The following is a 21,302-nucleotide window of genomic DNA, read 5'->3' on the forward strand; positions in this document are numbered from 1 at the left end:
ACTCCCGTCATCGACGTTTTTACAATTTGTAATGTTAAAAGAACAAGTCATGAAGTTTCTCCAGAAGGGTCCTAAATTCTCCGAAGCATCCTTAAACTTAGTAAGTAGCACGGAACACGGAGTCTTTTGGAGTCACAAATATATTTATGACTGGTTTAATCATGATTGGGAAATGCCTAAACACCCCTATATACGTAAGTGGGAAAGGGAACTGCAGTCTACCTTTACCAGAGAAGATTGGGAGGACGCTCTGTCTTCCACATATGATTCCACGTTATCTATGTCTCTTCAAGAATGTCATTTCAAAGTAAATACCCGCTGGTACTATACTCCAGCAAGATTAGCTCATATTAACCAAGATGGATCTGCCTCCTGTTGGAGAAAATGTGGCATTAAAGGGGACCTCCTTCACATGTTTTGGCATTGCCCAAAACTAAAACCTCTCTGGACACAAATATCTACCCTTATTGACAAAATTTATGGCAAACCACTAAATTTAACTCCCCATATAGCTTTGCTTTCCCTGGGCCTCGAGGACCTTAGTCTAGATAAAAGGAATATGATTATACAAATATTACTGGTAGTAAAAACAGCATAGCTTTTAACTGGAAACATCATCTCCCTCCTTCATTTTCAGACATAATAGAACAACTATCTCTCCATAGGACATATGAATTATCCTTCGCCCTAGCGAATAACCAACTGGTGAAATATACAAATAAGTGGTCTCACTGGGACAATATATATCCATAACATCTATTCTCATAGATATATATCTAATATACGTACCTTAAAAATTGCTGTATAATGTTTACTTTATTTTTGTACATTTCAGTTTATTTTTACTGTATATCTATAAAGTGATATAAAGCGTTTACAATACCCAAAATTGATATTGAAGAAAAATAAAGCTTTATAGAGAATGATTAGAGAATGATTAAATATAAAAATATTATATGGTATGTTATGTTACATATCGGCAAAAATGCCTATAAAAATGAGTCATGTTTTGTTACGAAAACGAAAATATTGGAATGTACTTTTTCTATATCTTTAAAACGATATGAAGCGTTTGATACGCTTAAAATTGTTAATGAAACAATACAAAGTCTTATAGACACCCATTATATGTCAAATGTCTATTATAATATGGAATATTATATGTTATATGGTACCTAATGACAAACAATGCCTTCAAACTTGAATCTTGTTATGTTGCTAAAATGAAAATAAAAACATTGGAAAAGAAAGACACCAGGCCATTCACCCATAAAATATACTGAAAGAGTGAAAAAAAAAAGTCCAGTGGGATGAAATTGTGGAAAAAATGCAATTCCACCATTAATTTCTGACCTTTGTTTTTACAGTGTTTATTGTATAGTAAAATAAAAAATTAGCAATTCTGGAGTTTCAATTTTTTTTCTTCTTTTAGGCAATTAACATATGGTTTAATTTTAGATTTTGATAGATCAGACATAACATTTCCATTTTTTCATTTTTGAATGGGGAAAAGTGTGGTGGTAACTAAATTTTGTTTTTATATTTTTTAAATGTTTAACCTTATAAACCGTTATACAATTAGAAAAGAAAGTAAATGCATCATTTTTTTCTCCAGTGCAGGCAACTCTGGTTTTTCCATTAAGCTTTTTTTTTTTTTTTTTTTTGTAACAAAACTTCTGGATTTTTTTTAAAAGTCACAAAGACAAAAAAAAAACTATACTAATTTGGCATTGCCGTAATCATACCGACCTGACAAATCATGTTACCAGGTCAGTTTTACCATACAAATAATGCAGTAAAAAAGAATGGCAAAAACAATGGAGAGATTGAGTTTATTCCCTGCATGTTGATATTGTACTTCAGGGAGAGTAACCATTTCAATTTAATCCTGAGCTATTCGGAAAGCTAGAACCGGCCATGTCAGTGTCACATTGCAGTCATCAACAAAATGTCTCCGCACTGTGATATTAAACTTTATCCCCTCACATCCTTTTGCAAACACCCAGAAGTGAGGGGACGGGTCACATCAGACACATGCGAGCAGATAATGCCCACATTTACTGCAGTCGTAATGTGAGCTACAACTCGTTATAACAGTTTTACACAGTAGGAAAATGGACTTTGGGAAGAATGACACAAAGTTCAGTACGCATCATACAATGAATGTTTATTAGAAAGTATTATACCAAAGTAAAAGACACATTGTGTTTATATTGCAAAGGCAGTGTGCAGCGTCTAGGGCAAAATCCAATCTGAATACCAGATAAAGGACGTTTTCATCAGGTTGACAAAACCAGTTATCCACAGTATCTTAAGTGCAGAGATGGAGTCCAATAATTTAAAATTAAATTAACATTAAAAGGCTGTACGTCATAGATCTTCGTGCACGTCCACAGAATCTTCTTCCTCTTCATCATCTGTGGGGTAAACACATAGTTAATAACCGAGCTCCAATCTTTTCTTCTAGATTTAGAATGATGTGTATGGGTTTTTAAGCATGTCTTATGGTGACCATCTGCCTTTACAAAACAGTTTAAAGATTACATTATTGAGTTGCATAAATCGAGCACTTACCATAATTACATTATATAAGTGAACTGACTAAGGAAACCATCTCTCATATGTGTACAAGAAGGTAGAACGCGTGTTATCCAGGGATTGTGCCAGAACTACGACTTCAGCCACCTTCCGTATTTGGACCGTAGTTCACCTCAGTATCTGTAAGCCAAATCTGGGTGATAAATACAGAAGTGGTGACGTCTTTCTATTATACTTTTCCTCTGATTGTTCCACTCCTGGTTTTGGCTTACAAATACTGATGTGGAATACTGACCAAATACTGAACGTGTGAGCGTGGCCTATGGGCAATAGTCAAGTCTGGAATACATTAGCAGTACTTGGAGGAACACTAAACCTACAAATAACTGCAACAACGAAAACAGAAGATAAGGAATGGTAAGCAATGTGACCAAGATTATCATTTTCTGCATGTATCAGAAACAAGACATGTACAAATCCGGGGGTAAGTGCTTCTGTACGAAATTACTACATATTACAATCATTTTCAATACGCATTAAAAGAGGTTTTTTTGTGATCTGTTGGTTTCCAGTACAGAAAAGTAACAAACACTGCTATAATTACCCTGCAATCCCCATAAACATCCAGTAACCACTGCAGCCAATTGCTCGGCAGATGACAATACCTCCACCACACTGTAAAACAGACTAATAAATTTGGGGCACAATCTGACCCACCGGCTTATGCTTATCGGGTGATGATTCACACAATAACCATCAAACACCAGTTCTTCTGAGGAACTAGGCAATGCAAAGCTGGAAGGGTCTAAGGACTTATTCACAAAGTGCATTTTTTGACAGTAACAACAAAATGAATCTCTCATGATTTATTTTTCCTTTCATTTTTGACATGTGATGCTTTTTTTTTTTACCAAATGCAACGTTAATTTTTTTCAGCATTTTTTCTACAATAAGATCTTAATGGATTATCTGCAATAAAACACAAAAAAAACATGCCCAATTATTTTTCAGAACAAAAAATAAATGAAAAAAAGGCTGTGTGTGAACTTCACCTAAAATAAGAGAATCTATTTGATGCCCATTGTAATCATGTATAGGGCAGCAGCTTTCATTCTCTTCAAGTACTCTTGGAAAATGTTGTAAATTTCAACCAATCACAGAATGGCTTTCAGAGATTCTTTTCTGACAGTTTTCCCATAGTTTATGACATGTGAGATCACTGCATTATCTGAAGCCAAATAAATTCTTTTTCATTCTTTGATGAGTAAATAAATATCCTATATTATTAATTTTACCTGTCTCTACTGTTTCTTCGCATTTTCCATCCTTGTCTTCAAATCCTTCTGAACAAATGCATTTATAACTTCCTGGAGTGTTTGTGCAATTCTCATTGTCCCTTCTGCAAACCTTCTCAGAAGTATCACACTCATTAATATCTGGAAGGGAAAGAAATGCTACGTGTGCATATCTACAAAGAAAGAGATCAATACTTTCCCATTGCCACTCTCCAATTCCTAAACCAATTGGTGACGTTAAATTCCATCAAGTCAAAAGCTTTATTAAAATGAATGGATAAAACAATATTGTAACAGTGTAGTTATGTGTGCTCAGGTTTATGGCTACACAAAGTTATAAAAAGAAACTTGCTAAACACATATAGGTCCATATGTATCAATAATGACAATTTACACAAAGACCCCAAAGAATCAAGACCACTGCGAACAACCAGTCTTGATGAGGAGGCATGCTGGACTCAGGCGCTCCAGATTAATTATGAAACACATGCCTATTAATGAATTAGGCCCCTTTCACACATAAGTTTTTTGCCATCAGTCGCAATCTGTCGAATTTTGAAAAAAACGAATCCGGTGACTGATGCCGCCGGATCCGTTTTTTCTCATAGACTTGTATTAGTGACGGATGGCCTCACGTTTCATCCGTCGTTCACCGGATCCGTCGAAAATGGTTTGTCCGGCGGCCGGAGACAACTGACAAAGTAACGTTTTTTGTGTGCGTCAAAAAAAAAAAAAAAAAGGGACAGTGACGGATCTGCCGCCGTCCGTCGTTTGCTCGAATGGAAGCCTATGGGCGCCGGATCCGTCAAATGACAGAATCCGGCGACAGATTCAGGTTTTTTTTAACTGATCATGCTCCGATTTATTTAGCCAGATCCGCTAGTCGGATCCATTGAAAAAATGAATCAGTCGCATCAGTTTTTCACAATCTGCGATGGATCCGTTGAGCCAACGGATTGTGACTGACGGAAAAAAACTCAAGTGTGAAAGGGGCCTTAGGAGCGTCCCGTAACGAGGCACAAGCCAATTTTTAAATCTTACCCGAGTCAGTGAACGAAATAAGATTTCTGGTGCAATGTATGCCGCAGTTGGTCATGAAGTAGACAAGCTGTAACGTCATGACTTTGTTCCTACCCAGATTCATCAATTTCGACAAAACTCGTGTGAAAATACCAAAGTAGCATTTTATTTTGCGATCTCAATTGGCCCAAAAGTATTGCAACTTATTAAAGTGTTTAATACCAGAAATCTAGCAAAAACACTTTGAATCTGTGTCTAAATGTTTAAAGTAGTCTCTTCAAATATGCCACTCCATATTTATCAAATGTCACACTTTAAAACGAATCTATGCGCAAGATCACTATGGGAATCCAGGTTTTTGAAATGCAAATCCTTCGACACCTTCTACCTAGAGTTGTGGTCATGGGGGATTCTCTGTTGAGGGGAACAGAGGCTGCTATCTGCAGACTGGATATAACCTCAAGAGAAATGTGCTGTCTTCCAGGCGCAAAAATTAAAGATGTGTCCAACAGGATATCAAGACTCTTCAGACCTACAGACGACCACCCATTCCTGCTAATACATGTGGGGACAAATGACACCACAAAAAAAGACCAGGAAACCATCTGCAGTGACTCTGAAAACTTAGGTAAGAAAGTGAAAGAACTGGGAGCGCAGGTGGTCTTCTCTTCCATCCTCCCAGTGGATGGCTATGGAACAAGGAGGTGGAATAAGATTCTGCAGGTGAACAACTGGCTACGTCGATGGTGCCATCAGCAAGGATTTGGATTTCTTGATCATGGAGTGAATTACCATACGATTGACTACTTGCTAGAGATGGAGTGCACCTTACAATGACTGGAAAACATGTATTAGGAAGTCACCTTGCTACACTCATCAGGAGAGCTTTAAACTAGAACAATGTGGAAAGGGAAGCAAAAGGCCAGAAAAAGCCATAAACCTGACAAATACTATTGAAAACTCTGCTATTAGAAGTGGATAGGAAGAACAAAGACAAAAAAATGTAAATGATTAAAATATTGGAGGAAGACAAACCAATCACAAACTAAAATGTTTCTATACGAATGCACAAAGCATGGGCAACAAACAAGGAAAATTGGAACTGCTAACACAGGAAAAGAAATATGATGTCATTGGAATCACTGAAACTTGGTGGGACGATACACAGGAATGGAATACAAGGCTTGAAGGATACAACTTATTTGCAAGAAACAGACTTGATAAACGGAGAGGTGTTGCATTGCATGTTAGAAAAGCATATATCTGCACAGAGATTCAAGCTTCAGAGACTGGGAGTTCTGTGGAAACTGGGTAAGAATACAAGGAGAGAACAACGTAAAGGACACCATTGTAGGCATTTACTACAGGCCGCCTGTGCAAGCGGAAGATATAGATGAACTCTTTATGCATCAAATGGCCAAGTTCTCCAAAAAATATAACATACAGTGGTGGCAAAAAAAATCTTTACACTTGCACAGCAAAAAAACTTTTCATGTGAAACCCACATCATAATTTCACTTTTTAAAAGTGTACACAATGGGGGAGATAAAAAAAAAGCCTGTCTAATATTAAAGCTGGCTTTGTTGCAAATATCAACCAATCAACGCTCAGTTTTCACTTCTCTGGTAAAGCGAAAGCTGCACTCTGATTGGTTGTTATGTGCAGCTCAGCCAGTTTTGCTATTAGGCAGTCATTTATTATCTCCCTCAGTTTTTTATTATCTCCCACAATGGGTCGAAAGAAGCTTAAAATGGAAGAGAAATCCCGTGCCTTGACTGTTCGAGAAGGGGGATTCGGTGATTGCTGTAACTAGAGATCTGGGAGTGTCAAGAGAAGCAATTTATCAACTGAAGCGGTCGGCGGCATTATTGCCCCCTGGGATGGTACCGCAGAGGAAGTCAGGCTCTGGCGCACCTAAGAAGACTTCACCAAGGACTGATAAGCTTCTGAAGCGTGAAGTGAGGTCACATCCTTCTATAACTGCCATTGAACTAAAAAACAAGTACCCTATGCTCCTCCAGAACATCGCAACTAGGACCATTCGTCACCACCTGCAGAAGGACCTGGGTCTACCAAGTTGCCGTGCCGCAAAGAAGCCCCTGCTCACAGCAGCAATAAAGAAGAAAAGGCTTGCCTTTTGTAAGAAATATCAAGATTGGACATCTGAAGAGTGGAAGAAAGTGATGTTTAGTGATGAGAGCACTTTCAGGCTGGTAAGGGGAGGCTCAAAGGTCGTGCGTTGTCTGAGTACCGTTTCACGGTATGATCCAAAATATACAGTTAAGACTGTTAAACACCCTGACAGTGTGATGGTGTGGGGTGCTGAATCCATGCCTAAACGACTGCAGATGGTGATAAAATGTAAGGGTGACATGACAAAATACTAATTGTAATAAAATATCCACAATAAAATACTTGAATCCACTTGAATATTAAGATTTTGTGGTTTCATTGAACTTGTAAAGATTTTTTTTGCCGACACTGTAGTGGTTATGGGAGATTTCAACTATCCAGACATTCAGGTCAAGCAAAGTCTTATCCTCTCTTGCTGACAATTTTATCTTCCAAAAGGTAGGGGAGAGAACAAGGGGATCTGCTACCTTGGATCTAATCATTTTAAACAGGGAGGAAATGGTTGAGGAGGTAAAAGTGGCTGGGACCCTAGGAGCTAGCGACCATGCTATTTTAGAATTTTGGATAAGTAGAGGAGGAAGACCTCTGAAGACTCAGACTTCAAGGTTAGATTTCAGAAAGGCAGAAAGAGAATCATCGGAGGGATCCAATGGCTGGATATCCTTAATGACAAAAATGTGCAGAAAGGATGGGAAATCTTGAAAAATGAGATTCACAAAGCACAATCATTAACAATTCCAAAAAGCGGGAAGAATACGAAGCATTTTAGGAAACCAGGATGGATGAACACAGAACACAGAACCTAAACACATGCTAAAAAAGGAAGAAAAAGGTTTATCAAATGGAAAGAGGGCGGAATATCTAAAGAAGAATATAATGTTGTCTGCAGAACCTGCAGGGCACGAATCAGATTATCTAAAGCTGACAATGAATTAAGGCTGGCAAGAGACGTCAAAAGCAATAAAAAAAATTATTTTAGGGATATGTCAAAAGTAAAAGAAAAAAATCAAAGATGCTACAAGATGAAAGATTTTATGCTACAAGATCAAAGATGCTACAGGATCAAAGATTTTACAGGATGAAAATTATGAAATGATATGAAAGGATGTTGAGAAGTCCAAACTTTCAAATTACTATTTTGCATCCGTTTTCTCTCAGAAAGGAAATGTGACATCAACTGATCTTCACTGTCCTATTAAAGGAATAGAAGAATCCAGGATATCTATAAACAGTAAGATAGTGAGGAAACATTTGCAAATGTAATTCTGGGATGTATTAACTAAAGCATACAGTCTAGATCACGTGAAGTCATCAGGAATACTGTGTCCAGTTTTGGGCATCACACTTTAAAAAAAGACATCAACAAACTGGAGCAAGTTCAGAGAAGAGCGACCAGAATGGTGACCAGTCCGCAAACTATGTCCTATGAGGAATGGTTACAGGATTTGGGAATGTTTAGCTTGCAAAAAAGAAAACTGAGTGGAGAATAGCTGTCTACAAATATCTTAAGGGATGTCACATTGTAGAAGGATCATCTTTATTCTCATTTGCACAAGGAAAGACTAGAAGCACTGGGATGAAACTGAATGGGAGGAGGCACAGATTAGATATTACAAAAAACTTTTTGACAGTTAGAGTGATCAATGAGTGCAACAGGCTGCCACGAGAGGTGGTGCGTTCTCCTTCCATGGAAGTCTTCAAACAGAGGCTGGACAGACATCTGTCTGGGATGATTTAGTGAATCCGGCTTTGAGCAGGGGGTTGGACCAGATGACCCTGGAGGTCCCTTCCAACTCTACCATTCTACAATTCTACACCTGTTGCTGCATTCCTGAGAAATCAGCAGGTTAATTCACATCAAATGAGGTAATAAGAACTCTGGGCGTGACTAAGCACTTCCTGAGCTGCAGCCTCCCAAGGTTGCATATTTCATTTGCATATCAATAAAAAATTAAAATTTCTCAAAAATGCAGCAACAGATATAAACACGTCGATGGATTTAGCTTCAAAAAGCCTGCATGTTCATATTTGTGGTTAGGTTTTATTGATAAATTCCCTATAATTATATATTTGGTGCAAATTACACCAGTGCAAGTTTTCAAGCATGGTAGTACACGTCCCAATGAAAGAGAAAATCCCAAGACTAATGTGTCAAATATCACAAGCTAACAATGTTTTTTGCAAATTTGGCATTTTGCATGTAAAGAACGATAGGGAGTACAGAATAGATAGAACATGCTTGTTATAAATGGGTCAACCATCATTATAATAAATCAGGGTTTTCATATAGAGCTGCATGACCCGGTGATCAGCCAGTATGTGCAGTAGCCGTGTGCTATTGGGTGCATGGAGGACGTGGAGACAGATTAATAGGAGAAAGCAGATATGATTAACATTTAGAAGAAGGGAACAGGGGAGAGTTAGGTAGGCTTGTTGAAATGAGAGTCCTAAGGAGTTGTGATTGTAAAGCATGCTTAAAAACCATGGTGGCTAGGTAATAGTTGGATCATATGGTGTAGTGCATTCTGGAAACCTGACGCAGCATCAGAGAAGTTTTGGAGACAGTTGAGGGGCTTGGATTATGGAAGATGTTAGTGTTACATAAGTTGCAGAACGGAGGGCACGTGCAAGGTGACAGACAAAGATGAGGTTGGGGATATAGGGTGGTGAGGAACTGTGGAAAGCTTTGTGGGTGATTGAGATAAGTTTGTATTGTATTCTGCAGCGGATGAGCAACCAGTTTTATGACTGGCACAAGGTGGAGGCATCAGTGAAGCAGCTGGACAAAAATACGACCCTTGCTGACACATTCAGGACAGATTGGAGATGAGAATATTTGGTTAGAGGGAGACCGACAGGAATAGAGTTGCAGTAGTGCAGACGAGAATGAATAAGAGCGACAGTAAGGCTATGTGCACACGTTACTGTTTTTTCGCGTTTTTTTCACGTTTTCCCCCCGATAAAAACGCTATAAAACTGCAAAGAAACAACATACAATAAGCATCCCATCATTTAGAATGAATTCCGCATGTTTTGTGGTAAAAAACGCAGCATGTTCATTAATTTTGCGGTTTTTTTTGCAGATTTCCCACTACAAAATGCATTGGGAAATGTCCGGAAAAAAACGCATCAAAAACGCACCAAAAACGCTGCAAAAACGCATGCAGATTTCTTGCAGAAAATTTCAGGTTTTTCTCAGGAATTTTCTGTGAGAAATCCTGAACGTGTGCACATAGCCTTAGAGTATTTCCAGTTTTCAAGGTGAGAAAAGGTTAGATTCTGGAGATGTTTTTAGATGGAGCTAAGAGTTTTTTTGCAGTTTAAAGGTGAGAAAACACCAGATTACTTACCGGTAATACTCTTTTATAGAGCCTTGACAACACCCACTTGAGAGAGGGGATCCGCCCCTAGGAACAGGAAACCGTATGGAGAGAACAAAAGGGGCGGTCTCCCTCGCTCCCACAGTTGGGTTACAGAGAATGAGAGGAACCACCGACCAGTATTAGTAGGCAATCCAATATCATTATTTATCTTTAGTTAACATAAGTATAACTAACTACAAGAACCATTCACCCTTATCAGTACTCTTATGAAAGAATAATTATTAGGGAGGGAAGTGAAGGGGTGCTGTCGTGGCTCTATAAAAGAGTATTACCGGTAAGTAATGCGGTGTTTTCTCTTCGCCACGACAGCACCCACTTGAGAGACTTACAGAGATAGTCATTTGAGAGGGATCACCGTGTTAAGAACTGATCTACCGAAAGATAAGTCAGATGAGGAAGACAAGTGCAATCTATAGTGAGTATAGAAGGTAGTAGGGGGAAGACCAAGTTGCGGCCTTACATATCCGTTCTATTGGAACCTCCGTTCTCTCAGCCTGGGATGAAGACATTGCCTGGATAGAGTGTGCCTTTACAGTCTCAGGCGGGTCCTCCCCTTTTGCTGAATAGGCTAGGCAAATTGCGTCCCGAATCCACCAAGATAACGTGTTCTTTGTGACACTAGAACCCTTCTTGTGGCCTTGGAAGCCCTCCAGGGGCTAGTTCTGTCTAGGTAAGCTATTATGGCCCTTCTTACAACTAGTGTATGGCATCTTTCCTCTTCCCGATTTGTGGGGGAAGGAAGGAAGGAAGGAAGGAAGGAAGGAAGGAAGGAAGGAAGGAAGGAAGGAAGGAAGGAAGGAAGGAAGGAAGGAAGGAAGGAAGGAAGGAAGGAAGGAAGGAAGGAAGGAAGGAAGGAAGGAAGGAAGGAAGGAAGGAAGGAAGGAAGGAAGGAAGGAAGGAAGGAAGGAAGGAAGGAAGGAAGGAAGGAAGGAAGGAAGGAAGGAAGGAAGGAAGGAAGGAAGGAAGGAAGGAAGGAAGGAAGGAAGGAAGGAAGGAAGGAAGGAAGGAAGGAAGATTTCCTGGGATCTGTGGAATTTGGTCCCTACTTTAGGTAAGTAAGAAGGGTCTGTTTTTAAGACAATTCTATCCTGGAATATTGACAGAAAGGGAGGGTCTACCAATAATGCCTGAAAGTCACCTACTATTCTAGCTGACACTAAAGCAACACGAAGAGCTGTCTTAAGAGAGATGTATTTTATGTGGGCCGAGTGTAGTGGCTCGAATGGCTCCCCTGTTAGGGCCTCTAGAACTAAATTAAGATCCCATGGTGGTATATGGGGGATCTGGATTGGTTCTGCCCTTTGGCATGCTGAAATGAATCGTGCTACCCATCTGTCTCCTGCAATATTGTGACTATTTAGGGCTCCTAGAGCAGAAACCAAAGCCTAAGTCACGCCTTCTCTGGAGAAATTCTAAAATAGCAGAAAGGGGAATTTCTTTTGATAGAGCTGCTGGGTAGAAGGTAAAATTTTGTTTCCATATTCTTACATATATGGTTGTTGTAGACCTCTTTCTACTGAGTAGAAGGGTATCAATCAACTTCTCTGAATAGCCTCTTAGTTTTAATAGCTGCCTCTCAAATTCCAGGCTGTCAACCGTAGGCCCTTTACATGAGGGTGGTTGAAGGGACCGGAGAGAAGGTCCTGAGTCTCTGGAAGGATCCATGGATCGGAGACGAACATGGCTCTGAGGCAGGAAAACCATGGTCTCTTAGGCCAGAATGGTGCTATTAGAATTATGTTCGCTTTGTCCTCCCTTTATCTTCCTGATTACAGTCGGAAGGAGTATTAATGGAGGAAACGCACATGCTTGCCGGAATGTCCACGGAACTTGGAGAGTATCGAGGATATTGGGGTTGTCGGACAGGAACAATGAAGCAAACTTTTTGACTTGTCTGTGTCTTGTTGCAAAAAGGTCCATCTTGGGAGTGCCCCATTTCTTGGTTATCATTATGAAGATACAACGACCGAGTACCCACTCTCCTTGATGGAGAGTGTGACGGCTGAGGAAATCTGCCTTTGAATTGTCCACTCCTCTGACATGTAGTGCTGACAAAGATAGGAGATGACTCTCGGCCATAGATAGGATGTCGTCTGTTATAGACATGAGAGCTCCTGATCTCGTTCCTCCTTGATGGTTTATGTATGCAACAAACGTCATGTTGTCTGATAGTATTCTTGTGTGAGTTCCGTGTAACTGCGGAAGGAATTTACATATGGCATGATAGACTGCTTTTAGACTGCTTTTAGACTGCTTTTAGTTCCCTTTCATTAGATGAATCGTTTGACTCACTAACAGACCATTGCCCTTGAACTATCTGGTCTTCTAGATGTGCCCCCCCACCAGTAGGACTGGCGTCAGTAAAAACTGTTTTTGAAGGTGTAATTACCCAAGGGACTCCCCCGACAAGGTGATTCGGCTCTAACCACCAGGAGAGAAACTCCATTACATTTAATGGAAGGTACAGACCAGACTGCTACCTAAATGGCCTTGTAATTTCCCTTCTTCCTGTAATATTGTATACTGTAACCGTCTAGTGTGGAATTGAGCCCATGGGACCGCCGGAATGCATGATGTAAAAGGAACCTAGAAGGGACATACCTTCTCTAAGGGAGATTACAGGGTTATTAATTACGGATTGTACCTTATTTTTTATTGTTAACTGTTTGGATTCCGGAAGGAAACATCTCTGACATTCAGAGTCTAAAGGCCCCGTCACACATAGCGACGCTTGAGCGATTCCGACAACAATACGACCTGTCAGGGATCGCTCAAGCGTCGCTATGTGGTCGCTGGTGAGATGTCAAACAGTGAGATCTCACCAACGACGCAGCAGCGATGCGGCGACCTGTAGCGACCTGTAGAACGATGCTATTTCATGATGATTCAATGGGACGTCCTGTCAGCGAGGTCGTTGGTAAGGTGTCAAACACAGCGATGTGTGCTACCCAGCGGGACCTCAACAATCAAAAAAAGGTCCAGGCCATTCCGACACGACCAGCGATCTCACAGCAGGGGCCTGGTCGCTGCTACGTGTCACACATAGCGAGATCGTTACTGAGATCGCTGTTGCGTCACAAAACTTGTGACTCAGCAGCGATCTCGCTAGCGATCTCGCTGTGTGTGACGGGGGCTTAAGATAAGACCCAAGAATGTTTGATGGGTTGTTGGAGACAATCTGGATTTTTCCCAGTTAATCAACCATCCCATTTCCTGTAGGGATGAGATCGTAGTAGATAGGCGCTGTTCACATTGTGAAGGGGAGTTTCCTACCACCAGAAGGTCATCTAAGTATGGAACTAGGAGGGTATCTTTTAATCTTAAAAATGACATCACTTCTGACATTAATTTAGTAAAGACTCTGGAAGCTATTGACAGTCCGAAGGGCATTGCTGTATATTGAAAATGACGTACCGTATATACTCGAGTATAAGCCGAGATTTTCAGCCCATTTTTTTGGGCTGAAAGTCCCCCTCTCGGCTTATACACGAGTCATACCCGGGGGTCGGCAGGGGAGAGGGAGCGGGGGCTGTGTAATTATACTTACCTGCTCCCGGCGTGGTCCCTGGACGTCCCTGCTTCTTCCACGGCGCTGCATCTTCTTCCTGTATTGAGTGGTCACATGGCACCGCTCATATACAGTAATGAATATGCGGCTCCACCCCCCATAGAGGTGGAGCCGCATATTCATTACTGTATATGAGCGGTGACGCGGGTATATGAGGGTATATGAGCGGGTATGACTCGAGTAACATAGTAACATAGTTAGTAAGGCCGAAAAAAGACATTTGTCCATCCAGTTCAGCCTATATTCCATCATAATAAATCCCCAGATCTACGTCCTTCTAAAGAACCTAATAATTGTATGATACAATATTGTTCTGCTCCAGGAAGACATCCAGGCCTCTCTTGAACCCCTCGACTGAGTTCGCCATCACCACCTCCTCAGGCAAGCAATTCCAGATTCTCACTGCCAAGTAAGTATACGGGGAGGGGGGAGCGCTGCGCTGCGCGATAGTCACCTGCTCCTCGGTCCGGGTGTCGCTCTGTCTTCAGCAGTGACGCTCAGGTGAGAGGGTGCAGTGACGTAGTCAGTGCGCGCCCTCTGCTGAGCGTCAGTGTCGAAGACGGAGCCGCACGAGGAGCAGGTGACAGTGCCGGGGTCCTGAGCGAAGACAGGTGAGTATGTGATTTTTTTTTTTATGGCAGCCACAGCATATGGGGCAAGTGACTGTGCAGAGCATCTTATGGGGCCATACTTGTGCAGCATTATATGGGGCAAGTAGCTGTGCAGAGGATCTTATGGGGCCATACTTGTGCAGCACTATATGGGGCAAGTAGCTGTGCAGAGCATCTTATGGGGCCATACTTGTGCAGTATTATATGGGGCAAGTAGCTGTGCAGAGCATCTTATGGGGCCATACTTGTGCAGCATTATATGGGGCAAGTAGCTGTGCAGAGCATCTTATGGGGCCATACTTGTGCAGCATTATAAGGGGCAAGTAGCTGTGCAGAGCATCTTATGGGGCCATACTTGTGCAGCACTATATGGGGCAAGTAGCTGTGCAGAGCATCTTATGGGGCCATACTTGTGCAGCATTATATGGGGCAAGTAGCTGTGCAGAGCATCTTATGGGGCCATACTTGTGCAGCATTATATGGGGCAAGTAGCTGTGCAGAGCATCTTATGGGGCCATACTTTCTTGTGCAGCACTATATGGGGCAAGTAGCTGTGCAGAGCATCTTATGGGGCCATACTTGTGCAGCATTATATGGGGCAAGTAGCTGTGCAGAGCATCTTATGGGGCCATACTTGTGCAGCATTATAAGGGGCAAGTGGCTGTGCGGAGCATCTGTATGGGTCCATAACTCTTGTGCAGCACTATATGGGGCAAGTGGCTGTACGGAGCACTATAATGGGGCCATAACACTTGTGCAGCATTATATGGGGCAAGTGGCTGTGCGGAGCATCTGTATGGGGCCATAAGACTTGTGCAGCACTATATGGGGCAAGTGACTGTACGGAGCATCTTATGGGGCCATAACACTTGTGCAGCACTATATAGGGCAAATATCTCTATGGAGCATCTTATGAGGCCCTTATTACCCTTTATGCAGCATTATATGGGACATATTTTAATATGGAGCATCTAATGGAGCCCATCAAACTTTATGGAGCATTATATGGGGCTCCTGATTCAATATGGATATTCAAAAACACAACCTACTGATGTCTCAATAAATTTTACTTTTATTGGTATCTATTTTTGCTTTTGAAATGTACCGGTAGCTGCTGCGTTTTCCACCCTAGGCTTATACTCGAGTCATTAAGTTTTCCCAGTTTTTTGTGGCAAAATTAGGGGGGTCGGCTTATACTCAGGTCGGCTTATACTCGAGTATATACGGTATTTGCCCCTTCATCATGATTGCCACACGCAGATACTGCGGATGTTCAATATAAATTGTTAGATGGTAATACGCATCCTTTAGGTCAAGGACTGCCATAAAGCACCCAGGGAACAGAAGTTTTACTGTGGATCTGATCAACTCCATCTTTTTTTTTTTTTTTTACTTTTAATATTTATTTTCACAAAGTGACACATAACAACAAAAACATGAATTATTTCCATTACAAATTATAATTACATCACAAAAAGGAGAAAAAAAAATTCCCTTTTCCTTTCTCTTTTCTCTCTTCCCTTCTCTTTAACAGCTATGTTTCAATTTTTTAAGATTTATTATAGTTCTATATGATCCGTCAGGTTTTGGGATCAAAAATAAAGGGGAGTAAAAACCTTTTCCCCTCTGATGAAACGGGACTTCCACTAATACATTTTTGGATAGGAGATTTATTATTTCCTGATCCAAAAATTGTTGTTGAGCTTGAGACTTTAAAGAAGTCAACAGGAATGAGTCAGGAGGGACTCTGGCAAATCTTAATTTTAAGCCTGAAGTTATGAGGCTAGTTGCCCAAGATTTGGAGGTGTGTGGAGAAAAAAAGACAATCTACCACCCACTGGTAGATCTGTACTAACGTGGTTTGTCTTCCATTTTAAAAGGCCGTTTTCCGAAAAAAGAACCTGTATGTTTGGTATCCTTATTGGCCCAGCGGTCTTGGTTTCTAAAATCCCTTCTCTTATTAAAAGAGCTTCCGGAATGCTCTCCTATAAGATGGAAAATAGTTATTAGGGAACCCCTTTTTCCTTTCACCCGCTTTGGTTAGGATTTCATCTAGCTTTGTACCAAACAGGTACTCACCATGGCATGGTGCCAGGTGTCATTAAGCCAGACTAACATGGACCTTGCCGTACATGTAGCTGATATAGCCGGTTTGAATGCCCCTGTACAAGATTCCCATGCCAGTTTTAACAGAGAGTCGGCTTTGCGACCCAGTGGGTCTTGCAAGGAACCAGAATCCTCTACTGGAAGTAAGGATTTCTTGGACGTGGATGCAACCGCCGCGTCTACCTTCGGGGCTTTGGTCCAAGTAGACATGTCCTCGTCCTTAAAGGGATAGCGCCTCTTTGACGATGATGGTAACACTTTTTGCCCCTGGCTCTCCCATTCTTTTTTAACTACATTTTTGATTGCTGTTATTACGGGAAAGGTAGGTCTTTTCCTTTGTGACAATCCTGCGAACATTATATCCTGTGGTGTTTTGGGGTCTTTATTGTCCTTAATACCCATGGTGTCACAGACAGATTTGACAAGATTATCTATGCTCTCTGTTGGAAAGCACGTATCTTGTTCACCTTCCGAGGAAATTTATTCCAGGGAGACATCCGTATCTTCCTTAGCAGTAGAATAGTCTTATTTTGGTGAAGTATACTTCCTGCTTTTACTTTCAGGAATACTTTCTGAACTACGTAAGGCCCGTAATTCTTCCCTGATCATCTGTCTGATGTCATCAGATCTTACTGAGGATTCCTCACGTAAGGTGTTTTCAATACAAACATAACACATTTTCTTTGTATGATTATCCGGGAGGGGCTGGGTACATATGGCACTGTTTGTGCTTTGATCTTTTGGATCTTTTTGCCTAGGGTGCATAAAGAAAAGAGGGAGCAATAATCAGCTTAATAGGGTGGGATACACACTCACCCATGTGAAGCAGTCGAATAAGGAACCGGCCGGAGAGGTGGAGATAAAGGCACAGGCTGAGAAGAGGATCGGTCGGACCTTTTCTCTTTAGCGCTCTTTGTGGAGGACCTGCTCTGCTTGGATCGTCCGCTGCTCATGCTGCTGCGAGGTACATTAGCTGTGTCTTCTAACGAAGGCACCGCTGAGTCCTGAGGCGATGCCATGCTTGGACACCGGGGGATCAGCGCCGGCGTCCTTTAACACTGGGGGCCGCCATCTTCTTCCTGTTGTACCAGGAAGTCATCACCACTTCCGGGTCGCGGCCTTCTTGGGTGTACCTGCCCATTGCCCGGCATCATCTCTCCCCTTCTCTCACCACGGAAGCTTTCGCATCACTTCCGGGGGAGTAAATACCGGGCCCCACACTCGCGTGTACCGCAGAGAGCGGCGTCACGCTTACCCTGGAGCGTTTTTGCCCGCCGCAGGCCCGCTGATGCGTCCTCTTCCTCCATGAGCCAGGCGACTCCCCGATCCTGGCCTCACGGTGCCTGCCAGCAGAGGGGGGAAGCTGACCCCAGGACCCCCGACGCTGCTTCCAGCACTGGAGCCCTTGCCGTCCTCTCAGGTAAACCTCTTCTCCACGGGTTCCCTTAGGAACAGTAAACCAACTGTGGGAGCGAGGGGGACCGTCCCTTTTATTCTCTTCATAGGGTCTTCAGCAGTGACGCTCAGGTGAGAGGGTGCAGTGACGTAGTCAGTGCGCGCCCTCTGCTGAGCGTCAGTGTCGAAGACGGAGCCGCACGAGGAGCAGGTGACAGTGCCGGGGTCCTGAGCGAAGACAGGTGAGTATGTGATTTTTTTTTTTATGGCAGCCACAGCATATGGGGCAAGTGACTGTGCAGAGCATCTTATGGGGCCATACTTGTGCAGCATTATATGGGGCAAGTAGCTGTGCAGAGGATCTTATGGGGCCATACTTGTGCAGCACTATATGGGGCAAGTAGCTGTGCAGAGCATCTTATGGGGCCATACTTGTGCAGTATTATATGGGGCAAGTAGCTGTGCAGAGCATCTTATGGGGCCATACTTGTGCAGCATTATATGGGGCAAGTAGCTGTGCAGAGCATCTTATGGGGCCATACTTGTGCAGCATTATAAGGGGCAAGTAGCTGTGCAGAGCATCTTATGGGGCCATACTTGTGCAGCACTATATGGGGCAAGTAGCTGTGCAGAGCATCTTATGGGGCCATACTTGTGCAGCATTATATGGGGCAAGTAGCTGTGCAGAGCATCTTATGGGGCCATACTTGTGCAGCATTATATGGGGCAAGTAGCTGAGGGGGACCGTCCCTTTTATTCTCTTCATAGGGTTTCCTGTTCCTAGGGGCGGATCCCCTCTCTCAAGTGGGTGCTGTCGTGGCGAAGAGAAAAGGTTGGATTCTGGAGATGTTTTTAGATGCAGGCAACATGAGCAAGTGAGTGATTGGCTATACTGTAGAATAAAGGAAAGTTCTGGGTCAAATATGACCCCAAAACAGCGAGAGTGCCGCTTGGGAGTTATGGTTGAACCACCCAAGGTAGTTGCAATATCGGTTATACAGTAGGTACGTTAGTAGACGGAGGAAACACGAGAAGTTCAGTTTTGGAAAGATTCAGTTTTAGAAAAGAGTAAGAGTAGGTAGTTCGATAGGTGGTAACAGCTGGGGAGAAGTACTGGAGGAGATGTGAGGGAATAGGGTCAATGGGGCACATTGTAGGACAAGAAGAAGCAAGTAGCTTGTTCACTTATTCTTCTGTGACAAGCTCGAAGATGGAAGTGAACTTGAAGTGTGGGAGGGAAGGGGCTGAGGGAATTGTGCAAAAATGTCCTGACAGACGTGGTTGATTTTTTTTTTTGTAGGAATTAAGTTACAAGATCATCAGCACTGAGGTTGGTGACAGCAGTTACCACCATTAGGGCATTTCTACCCTCACCTGTGTATGGACCCAGTCTGCCCCCCCCCCCCCCTTCCGTTTGCTTCTGCTCGCCGGGATCCAGGTGCAGGTGTGAGTTTCGGCAAACATTGGTTGTAGCTTTCCTGGGACTCCACGGCCATCAAAAAAGAACGGCAGCGCAGCTCCAGTGGAGCCCTTCCCACCTTTTTTGTGATGTGATGGTGATGGAGCCTGCGCGACTGTCATCGGCAGGCGCCAACATGTATGCATGCTGGATACCAGAAGTGAAGCTGCAGGGGATAGTATAAAATTAATTAAATGGAGGTAGGAAACAGCGAATGACGATGAAAAGCAGGTGAAGGATGGAGGATAGTAAAAGATGATTATTGAGGTGGGGGGAGAGCAAAGTATAATGTATTGAAAGTGGGGTGGTGGGAAACAGCAAATGATGAATGGAGGGTGGGGGACGAGGAACAGCATATGATGAATTTAAGATGGGGGTTGTTAGAGCAAATGATGATGAATTGGGGTGGGGGAAAGCAAATGAATTGTGGGTGGGGTAGAGCAAATGATTATGAATTGAGACTGGGGGATGTGGAACAGCAAATGATGAGGAATTGAGGGTGGGGAGATCAAATAATGAATTGGGGGTGAGGTAGAGCAAATGTTTAGGAATTGAAATTGGGGTTGTGGGGAACAGCAAGTGATGATGAATTGAGGGTGGGGGAGAGCAAATTATGTTTACTTGAGGGTGGGGGAAAGGAAATGATGAAGAGGAAAGCAACATTGTGCCACCCTGCACAGTAACAGGAACCCCCAAATTCATGTGGTGTAGTGTAGAAGTTGGGGGAAAAATTGAGGAATGTGATCTGGAAGCAGTACTCTAGATAACTGTGTATTAGTTTCTGAAGAGAAGAATCCTAGTAATTAATACATTACTGTGGGCTTTTCCGGGGGTGTAATGGTGACATCTGCTGTGAACATGGAGCACTGGTGTCGGCTGAAAGATAAAGGGATCCAGAATTGCAGGTGGGGAACATTATTCAATCCACATAATGTATTTAATAGGGTTGGGAAGTTCTATACATGACATGCTACCGGGTGGTGGCTAGATCTTTTTGCTGCCATTGGGCACAACCATTGTATGCATCAGGCACTTTATTACAAGGCCATCTACTTTTCTATGAGCTAAGAAATTTAAAATTTTGGTATTTTTGATTAAATGTATAGTATGTACTCCTGATGAGCATATTTCAGGAGAAAAACGTTGAGTGTTGCATATGCTGTATTTTGTTGCGAGCAATTTTTGCACATTTCTTTGATATATTCTTGCATAGTTTGTGCGTCCTAAACCCTCATGAGCAACAGTGGGTGCAGTTCTGATTTTGGGCTGCCAGTTGCTGATGACACTTGCATTGTTGGCCTGCTAAAAAATGTGACTTATGGACAAATGCGTATAGTATATAGAAGGGTGCACTCTAGCTGTGAATAAATAAAGATCAGAGGTGTGCAGAGCCAAGTCCAATATAATAGATACCTGAACCAAACAAAGAAAAGAATTGACTACAAAAAGGCCCGCACAACTGGTCTTCAGGTAGTGGGCTTGCAAAAACTTGTTTAGAATGAAAGAGGAGGGGACAAGCGTAGGATCTTGTTACAAGTAGAATCCAGGTGGATTTTCCAATTGCAAACAGTAGCTCTTCTTGGATTGAATGAGGAGCTTCTCTTTACGGGATTTCTAGGCTGCTGATTTGTAAATGTAAATGGAATGCTCCTTATCCGTTCCCTATTACATGTTTTTTTGAGGTTTTTCCGAGGTTTATATCAAACTATAACATCTTCTACATTGTTTTTGTAGCGTTCATGACGTTGTGATTTGTCCATATGGTTTGTTTACCAACCCCATTATGGCTTGGAA

General features: G+C 42.3%; 1 protein-coding gene across 2 annotated transcripts in view; it reads right to left on the reverse strand.

The window, feature by feature from the left end:
* Positions 1-2,150: 2,150 nt before the first annotated feature.
* The window catches only part of CRELD2 (cysteine rich with EGF like domains 2), a 99,798-nt gene continuing 80,646 nt past the window's right edge, over positions 2,151-21,302 (reverse strand). For both annotated transcript variants that reach the window (XM_069764971.1, XM_069764970.1), the window contains 2 exons: positions 3,834-3,974; positions 2,151-2,417 (listed from right to left, as the gene is read on the reverse strand). In XM_069764971.1, coding sequence (XP_069621072.1) covers positions 2,371-2,417; positions 3,834-3,974 — 188 coding nt within the window. In that variant the 3' untranslated portion in view covers positions 2,151-2,370. The remainder of the gene's footprint in view (positions 2,418-3,833; positions 3,975-21,302) is intronic.

Source organism: Ranitomeya imitator, chromosome 4, assembly GCF_032444005.1.
Source record: "Ranitomeya imitator isolate aRanImi1 chromosome 4, aRanImi1.pri, whole genome shotgun sequence".
Lineage (NCBI taxonomy): Eukaryota > Metazoa > Chordata > Amphibia > Anura > Dendrobatidae > Ranitomeya > Ranitomeya imitator.